The sequence below is a fragment of the Epargyreus clarus genome, unplaced genomic scaffold, assembly GCF_041222505.1.
Source record: "Epargyreus clarus isolate Ecla_fem2 unplaced genomic scaffold, WU_Ecla_fem_2.2 ptg000034l, whole genome shotgun sequence".
Classification (NCBI taxonomy): Eukaryota; Metazoa; Arthropoda; class Insecta; order Lepidoptera; family Hesperiidae; genus Epargyreus; species Epargyreus clarus.
Window position 1 is genome coordinate 10,286,837 of NW_027332239.1, and position 9,887 is coordinate 10,296,723.

At 32.8% G+C, this 9,887-nt stretch overlaps 1 protein-coding gene across 4 annotated transcripts in view; it reads left to right on the forward strand.

Annotated features, from left to right (window-relative positions):
• The window catches only part of LOC140755776 (dual specificity protein phosphatase 22), a 37,101-nt gene extending 32,643 nt beyond the window's left edge, over positions 1 to 4,458 (forward strand). For 2 of the 4 annotated variants that reach the window (XR_012103837.1, XR_012103838.1), the window contains exons 8-9: positions 2,406 to 2,513; positions 4,186 to 4,323. Coding sequence is in view for 2 of the 4 variants with exons in the window: in XM_073091095.1 (XP_072947196.1) it covers positions 2,406 to 2,513; positions 4,186 to 4,334 (257 nt within the window). In the remaining 2 variants the exon portion in view is untranslated. Of the gene's footprint in view, positions 1 to 2,405; positions 2,514 to 4,185 lie in introns of all 4 variants that reach the window. The other 2 variants (XM_073091095.1, XM_073091094.1) reach the window with 2 other exon arrangements.
• The last annotated feature ends 5,429 nt before the right edge of the window (positions 4,459 to 9,887 follow it).

The following is a 9,887-nucleotide window of genomic DNA, read 5'->3' on the forward strand; positions in this document are numbered from 1 at the left end:
AATATGTAGCAACTGTTTGTTAACAGCAAAAACAAACAGTTGCTAGGTAGCTACCTAGCTAACAGTTGTTGTGCAAATGGGTATAATTTAAATAGAAGTGATACCACACGATGGTTTCCGACGAAGTCAAAATATAATCTGAAACCAATAGGCTTTGTTCTAACTTAAAAGCTATCTTACCAGGAACTCTGATATCAACTGCATACCGTTGAGCCACTCAAATTAAACGTATACTACGTTTAATTTGAGTGGCTCAACGGTTCTGACGATGTCTTGGTGTGCCTGTAAACCTTTGGGCGATTCAGTTTTCTTCAATTCAAAACCTTTAAAGTACACGAATTGAACTATACGCCGTTTATAGCAATTTATATAAATATTTACCTGCCCTCTAAGTCTTAAATAAGGTTCCGGTGTGCATAAATGCAAGTATAGTCCGCACCAAGCGGCTCGTCCGCTCTGAAGTCCCGAGCAGGTGTAATCATACAATTTCTTCGATTCATTTCTATATTCAGAGCGGACTAGCAGTTTTACGCGGACTATACCTATTATAAACTTATATTATTTATGTTTCCGAACGGTAAATGACCGATAACAATACAACAATATTTCCATATCATACTTCACTTCATAATTACTTTAGCATCTTTCCTATGTTAATTTAATTTTAAGTAATTACCTTCTTACACGTTTATATGCATGCTAAGCGAAATTATTTTTGTACATGTATTGTCGATTTTATTTTTTTCAGGAAAAGTCATGTGTGTATGTGACCAACATTAAGTGAAAATCGAATAGGTATTAGGTACAAAGTGATATAGGATGTGCAAAATTTGTAAAGTAGTTTGTTTATACTTAAGCGTTTATTCGGAAAGGTATTCTAATATATTCATTAGCGATATAGGTACCATACAAAAACGAAAACCCGCGAATATTTCAGAAGCCTTTTTGTTACCTCCCTTTTTAATTTATATTTTTTCTTATTTCGTCTGCAATTTTATTGATTTTTTGTGTGTGTTTCTTTGTACATAGGCATTGTTTTATTGTTTCTATTTTCATAACCGAACAAATTTATATTTTTCATTCCAGCCGCTAAACAGCGGTGCAAAAATTGCAGCAAAACGAAGTAAAATGTAAGATTAACAATTTCGAAATTATTGGCACAAGACACAGTGCAGGCTTCGCACGAAAAGCACAAGCGGCCTTCTCTAAAAATAAACGAATAAATTGTTGCAATTTGTTACCAATTGACTATAAAAATGAACTTTAAAACACGAGCTTTTTCGCATCACATATCTAAAGAAATATATAATATATGACTAAAGATTTTCTCAATAAAACTATATTAAACTATGGTTAGTATGATGTTTCTGTGATTTCAAAATATGTACTTGCAATTTTCTAAACTCTATGTATATTTGCACGATACATAAATGTAAAATCACTTTTAGATTGGCTGTCTATCTTTCTGTACCGGCTAATCTCAAAATCGGCTGAATATTATTTTAGTACACTTGTGTGACGCGACTTTGATGATAATATCTCATTATAAGCACTTACCTTCTATTTTGAAAAACACTATTTTTTCATCCTGTTCCCATACTATAATAAGCAAGGCGGACACTAAAGTAGAAGCTCACTATAATAAATGAACTCTAAGTTCTTAAAGTGAAAATTACGTTTGTGCAATTCGACATGTCTCTCAGAAGTACATATATTCTTTAATTTATTTTGTTCTCCTTACACACTACGGCAATAAATTCGGCCTTGTAGAAAAGTTATCTCCTTCAATCTGTCGAAACACAGAAATGGCGGCTCAAAGAGCTCATAGACCTTGTCGACCCCGACCACGCTAATGAGCGTCGCAATCGATGCACTAAGACGACCTTATTTAAAAGGATCTATTTTTAATGTTCTCCCTTAGACAAACGAAGTTACTATTAGTATAAGAAAATACAATACTTATTTCTTTATTAATATAATTGCCAGGAATTTGTAATTAACTTCCAATTTTAAAATTATAGGGCGATCACATTTTTTATTCGTTAATGTAGTTTCTGTAGTGATTAAAAAACAAAATATTTACATATTATACAACAGGAACGCTAAACTATAATACGCCATTTTCAACTATTTATATTTAAAAAAACTCAGCACTATTTTTAACAACACTATTTCCTATTGTCTGTTTTTACTCACTAAGTTAGTATGTGTTGAAAATCAAAACAATTTTTATTTGTTAACTTGTGATACAATCGATTTGTCACTCTAAAACCATGCTTTACTTTTAATAATTATTTCTTTCTTTCATTCTTTTAATAATTCTTTTACAACTTTGAATATTTTTCTGTCTTCACTTCTACCATTGTTTCTTTAATTGCATGGCTTTTTCATTTTCTATGCAATAGAGGAGGCTGCTCATGGACAATACACACCCTGGAATGGGACCCCGAGTCCATGTGATTACGTCACGCCATCAGCTGCTTTGCCATCTTACACCCTGACCGAACTCAAAGGTTACAATTTTGTTTCTTTTTTGGTTTTTGTGTGTAGTTTCAGATTAAAACGTAGAGGTTTGAGTACAAATATAGATATAGATAGAGGTAGGTAAGATAATAATAGATAGAGGTGGGTAATATATTTATTTGGGACAAAGAGCACAATGTGTTTTTAGCTAGCGTTTTTCCCTGCGAGAAATGTATTATGTAAAGTGTGTTGGTTTTATTCAATATTTTTATAAGCATTAGGTACATAGATAGATATACATGTAGAAAGTGTAATATGCATTATTTATACTTTTATAGCCCTGAAGCATATTAACCTCAATTAAAGCTTCTATGTTTAGTGATATTGAACCGACAGACCCGACACGTGTCTGCCGAGTTGAGTTACGATAAATGTTTCTTGACTTACACTTATAGTTATTATACATAAATCCCATAAATATTATACATAAATGTAATTTCCCTTGTAAAATGTAAGAATATCATTAAAATGCATTTACTGTAAGCTTATTAATTTTTAATTCTTACGGTTGAAGCTGCTTAGCAATGAATGAAACAAATATATCTGAAACGTATTTGTCTGAAATCCGCTATTTTCAATCCTGGTTAAAATTTTAATTTACTTTTAGTTGGTAGCTTTTATATCGTATAGTATTTAAAGTTTGCAGAGTTTAAATTTTCACTTATTTACTTGGATTATCCATTTTATGACAACAAAAGTATTTAGAAACTTTGCATGCTTGTATTTCAGTTGGATTATTATTTTTCTCATTTTTAAACTTGGTTTTTGTGTTTACTCGTTACAGGCGGACACAATACAGCCTACACAGAATTTTCTGTAGTAAATAGATTGCGTTCCTTTATACGACACAATAGCGACCTCCGGATTAAAATTCTTTGAATGTTTACTATTGTTGGTCTCGAACTAAATAACAATTCAATTGTACAACAGTACTGAGATTAATAGCGCTTTTGTTAAAATATACAGTAGAATTTAAATGTAGAGTAGAATAAAAGTATCTATTTACATTCCGTTTTACGAAAGTGCTTAGTGTGGTTTGTTTTTGATTGTCGTAGCATTGCCGTAGCTACACACTAGTTAATATTTGTGTAATGATTGAAAAAAAAGTACTTGTACAAATGTCCTACTCAATGTAAGGTTATAAAAAATTTAAATTTGTCCTGTATTAACTATAACTTGAACTCTTATCAATCTTATCATTGCTATTTAAGTATCATAAATGATTAAGTTTTAATGTTAGATTTTTCTGGATAAACTTGGTAAAATATACCCTATATTCTATCATTGTCCCTATATTGTCCCTCAAATTGCCTTATTTAATTAATATTATAGCCAATTAAAGTCATCACAATCACTTTCATTTTTCATGTTCGTGTTCAATTTTTGTAAATATAAATGGAGCTAGCCCTGATTAAATCTACATACATTGGACGTGTTAAATCCGGGCCGTGGCAGACAAAATTATATTTTTCTATACATTATTCACTAATAAATTGATTTGTTTTTAATTATTTTGACAGACACGGCTCGTGTCTACAAGCTGTGTAACGGTAGATAGAAGTACGTCAATACAATATGCATACTAAATACTTTTATGTCTGCCACAGCACGCGTCTGACACGTTCTTTGCCTGTAGATGTTAATGTATCCGTTGGTTTTCAGGTCCCGCGCAGTGCAGCGGTGCTCGTAGCAGGCAACCGGCGCACGTCCAACATCCGCCCAGTACTATTCGCACAATATTAAACGCACCTGACGCAACTTACCAGCGATTCGGTTTTTCTCTAAGCAGCTACGAACACGATTCGTGCTAGATCGTGTTACTAAAACGAAGTGATATTAGAATCATAGCTTTAATATGTTATTGAGCTACGTTGTGTTGCGGAGCGCAGTGAACGAATAAGTACGTTTTTCTGTCACGCGAGTTACAACTGCGTGCGTGTGTCACTTGCATGCGTGAATGAATCCGCTGTAGTATTCGCTATCTGCGTGTAGGTGTAGGTATACGCGAAACAAAAGTATCTATGAAACGACAGACTGCGAGTGGCACGCATGTGGACAAGAATCGCACGCGAACACTTCACGCGTGATACGAAAAAAACAGTATTGGCAAAGGTTTGACAGATATTTATTGACTCGATAGTAAGCTTGTTACATAGTTAACAATGTAATTTATATTATGCAATATAATAAGCTAAAAATACATCGCAGATGTCCTGGTTATAAATATAAATAAACCAGTCTATGTGATAATAATGTTATTTTGTGTGAAATAATGACACGAAATATAATACTAATAACTTGGTCTGAAATATGTGAATAGTTTGGAATAACAGATCAGTGTCTATTTCTAGCGATGGAGAGAAATGATGCGAGGCGATGTAACACATAATTTATTTGTTTTTGATGTATCCAGTCATCGCCATCTAGTTTAAAATAAATTATCATAGTAACCGATCTAGCACGCATCTTTCTTAAATTTCGTGTTCAGCTGATTCCTATGCATACGCTTTATATTGCTGTCGATACCATGTGATGTGATACGTAAGTGTGTGAACTGATAATTATGACGTTGATTTCATTACTGATGCAAGATTTCTGCTCTTCGGATCCCCCATATATTTAAGATGAATAAAAATATATTTTAATTTAATTCATTCAAGTTGATTTGTATTAAGGTAGCCGTAGCTCGTAGTACTTACGCTACGGTTTCGTAGCTGTAGATTTTGATTTTTACGCGATATTATTTTCAAAATATTAGGTACTCTGTGTCATGCGCAGTGAAGTTATCTATCTTTTAATGTAAGTCCCGTCCAAATGGGTCCAGTTACAAACTAAAAATCAAAAACGTTTAAAGATATTTTTTGTGTTTTTTGTATGACTTTAAACGACGGTAATTTAAAATTAAAGACAAAAACTTTCATTTATTGCTGTAACTCGTTATATTCAGTTAATGTACTATATGGGATCAGTTGAGCGTAAATCTGTAGTGCCGTAAATTTGTACTCAAACATTCCCGAGGTTGTTATGTACCAAAAAAGTTTATGTACCTTTTGAAACAACGAAAATGTATGCTAGCTTTGATGTTCTTATATTAATTAGTAACCAAACTGACGAATGACAAAATGGGTACGTTATTGTTTCAATTATATAAATAGGAAATATGTTGGGCTATTTATGTTTATAAAAATCATATTTTTATACATACTTCATGATTCGGGCTGATATTTTATGAATATAAAAATATGTAGGCGCTTGAAAAATTAGATCACGAAATAGAACAATGAAAGATAATGGGTACCTATATTGATTAAATCTGTAGGTACCCTACTCATAAATAAAGTCATTCTCTTGCTCCTCTTAAGATAAAAACACTATCAAATAATTAAAGGACTCGCTACTACCCTATATCTTTGCACCCTACAATTAGTACCTGTAGGTGTATTTCAAATGAATACCTACGATATAGTTGTTTAAAATGTTATTGTTGAAAAGATACAAATTGAACGAATAATAATGCAAGCGAAAGTACAAGCTACTATACCAAAAGAAGAGAAATTTATTGTAATTTGTAAGTATTAATTAAGGAAATGGCAAATTAAGTGCATTGAGAAATCTGAGATAATTATATATTGATAAGGAATACTATTAAACGCATAAGAAAAGATCTGGCTGGTTCAGATTTCACATAGGTAGCTGAATTTTTTACGTGAAATGAATGAATGAATCAGGAAAAGAAAACCCTCGCTTGATGTTGGCGTTATTGAAAACATTTGAAAAAAAAACGGTTTAGCGTGTCAAGGGATATGGGGCGGCACTGTTCAGGGAAGGCAAAATTAAAAAAAAGCAAGATTTTTTCTATAGCTATTCTATTGCTACTGGAAGGCCTTAAAAACTGAATTTACGCGCCCCGCCGCGTTTTGGGGACGGCAAAATTTCACAAATAGAAAAACCTCTTTTGCCGACCAGCAAACTAATTTTCCGCCCCGAGTTGCTCAATCTCGTCTTCGTCAATGTATTAATGTGATGAAAGATCAATAAGTGAAATTCGTAATGTGATGTTCTGGCGTACCTACTATTATGCAAGGTTTTTCTCGTCCTGATAAACTAAGCCTGTGTAATATAAGTAATAATTATAAGCATTGTTATTGACATCGTCTTGGACTAAATGATTTATTTGTACCTTATGCATTTTGGATTCGCACAAATATTAATATATTGGCTATCCGGTACCCCTTTTATGTCAGAGGCCTTCGGCACAGGTTTCCTGTATCTTTAGAGTAAATACAATATATAAATGCAACATAATCAGTTGGTTGCTAAAATGGTAGATTTTGTGTTGTTAAGCACCGCAAACAAAACAGTTTTTTGTAATTGTATCAAATAAATCAATTGGTCCTTGACGTAATTTACTCTTTACTATTCTGCAAAAGTAGTTGACTATCAATTTATTTGGTAAGATGTTGGCGACAAGCCACGAATGCACGGAGTCGTACAATCTCTACCCGTATTTATTAAACCTGAATTGTATGAAGGCATTATTGAATTACCGAGTTTGGTTGATTGTGTTAGCTCCTGGCTTACATAGGTATGAGATGATCTTATTCCTCCGCTGTGGCAAAGCATCTTTGATAGAGATCAAATAGAACCCATGTGCTGTAAGTAGATGGTTCCACATGTTCATGGGCGGCGGCATCTAGTTACAATCAGATGGGCTGCATGCGCCTTTGCTACTTCCATATTAAATTTAAAAAGTTCAAATGTAATTTTTTTTGATATACCTATAAAGTAGAAGTGTCATTTCAAAGGTGCGCAACTCTTGAGTCTCTCATTCTCTCTCTTAATCTCAAATTTAAAAAGTATAACAGTGATCACTTTACAAAACTAACTCTGTAATTCAATTATGCCTTCCATTTTAATAATTCTATCCCTAGCATATTTCTAAACTTTTTCACAAATTCTTTCTCTGTAGCTAAGTATATAAGCGTTATTATGGGTATTGTATGGTGTACATGGCTCAGTGATCCATTGCTTGTGTTATGGAGTGGCTAAGTAAGAGTTCGAATGTCATTTAATGCAACGATTTTTATATATCAAGTTAATTCACGAATGCAACAAATTGTCCATATTTGCTCAAGTTGTAAATTTAGTCCGTTCACATTATGTTCCTTTGTTAGTGTGGGCGTAGCTGATAAATTATTTTCGTACTCTCTATTTATAGAGTGGCATATACATGTGATCGTGGTTGAAAACTGTCAACAAACTAATATTGCAAAGTTATTGCTTTTATTGTAAAGTACCGAAAATTAGGTCCGAGTACGAGCTATTTTGTTTGCCACGACACGAGTCTGACAGGCTCTATGTTTGTACCTAAATGTAAATTAATCCACATGTTCATTTACATTTGACTGCTTTAGCTATCCACATATTATCTACAATATCATTGTCAAATTATTGTCATAGCACACATTTGTGTTAACAAATGTACCTTATACCAAACATATGGTACAGTACTCTGCTTACAATCGTTACAATGTATTTTGCCTAGACAACTAAAAAATGATCTGATGGTAGTGTAAGTGTCACCATTGTCTGATCTAAATTCGATAGATTCACGCTAAGGATATGCTAGCAGATTTCTTAAATAAATTATGCGTTAAATGATTGCTAATGTCGTTTAGTGTTATAGTCCGCGTAAAACTGCTAGTCCGCTCTGAATATAGAAATGAATCGCGTCTCCATAGCAAATTGTATGACTACACCTACTCAGAACAACAGAACTGACTAGAGTTTTGGCGATAACTATACCACATTCTAATTTGTCTCAACTAGCAAAAGTTGTCATTAAGCTACGCCCACACGTAGTTTGCACATGCCATCACAGTAGTGTGTACACACCTCTCTCTCAATGTCCTAGGATAATAACAAGTTGTGAATTTTGCATATCTCTTTTTCTCACTCTCTTGCTAGGGCTTAGCCTTTAGATATTGTGATTTAGATGCCTTTAGCGCGGTGGTAAATGTAGATGTCTAGATTTTTTATTTCCATGAAACGCTGCCACTGCAGCTGTCTTACAACTAGGTTGTAAGAACGTGTAACACATTTTTGTGTTCACACGAAATGCGAAAGCGATATTAATTCTAAAATATGATTAAAAGTAATATATTGTATGTTGTGAAGTTTTTTGAAGAAATATTTTTATGTTATAATTATTTAATATATTTTAGTTGAATTTCGATTGTACTGAGTATCTATTTTATTAATGTACACGATTAGCAAAGCCCTTCTCTACCTACAGTGTTGAAGCTTGACTCGTAACGTACGACTAAGTCAGAATGACAATATTTTATGAAAGGTTTAAAGAGCACTATTTTTGTCCATTTTTATAAAAATGTGGTTGAATGTGTAAAACAATTCAATAATAGCAGATTTAGAACGTTGTACAATATTACTGCTAAGCACAAGCACCGATTTTTTGTTTAAATTAATTGTTAATTCCGATTTAATACGAACAATATTTATTTCTAGACTGGCATACAAATTTTGTTACAAACAAATTAATATGGAAGCAATAAAAAGTACCTACTTATTGTATGATCAAATTGTGAATATAATATTGTGGTTATAACTGTATATATTTTTAATATAAAAGTTTAATACCAGAATGTGTTATTTTTTTATTTCTTCACAAGACAAAAACCTTTTAGATAAACGTCAACATAATCTCACCAAATGCTTAGAGGAAACCCTGGACACTAGTAGTGGGATTGTAATTGGTAGATGAAAAAGGTTAATATAGGATGGTTAACACGTTCATAACCAAAGACTCGGTTTGCGAGTCGACATGCATTTCGTTCATGTGCTGGCGACTCGCCGGGCGAGTCCGTTTGAATTAGTATGTAGTATAGGCGACACCTCAGAAGAAATAAACAAAATCGTATTGGCATTGAACGTGTTAACTTGATAAAATAAAACAAACTGTCCCATTACGTCAATGTTATGATGTAGGTATTTATATTCTTAAAAACTTGGAGCTAGAACATCTCAATTAGTATATCTAACATTATATTAGTTACATTTTCATTCAACAATGGTTCTGACAAAATCCATCGATGACCATCCACATACTATTTCCATTACAAAAATAATTTTATTTATATAGACGTTAAAACGGAAAAGTTCTACAAAATATCGGCCTATTTAACGCTCAGTTTTACTTATTTATATCCGAAAAGAGACGTTTTAATGTCGATTAAGGCTCGATTCGGACAATAAATGCATATCTACGAAACACTTTATAGATAGAAGACGCCATAAATATAGGTATCTATGGCATTCTTATAAATAGAATTCAGAAACCGTTAAGT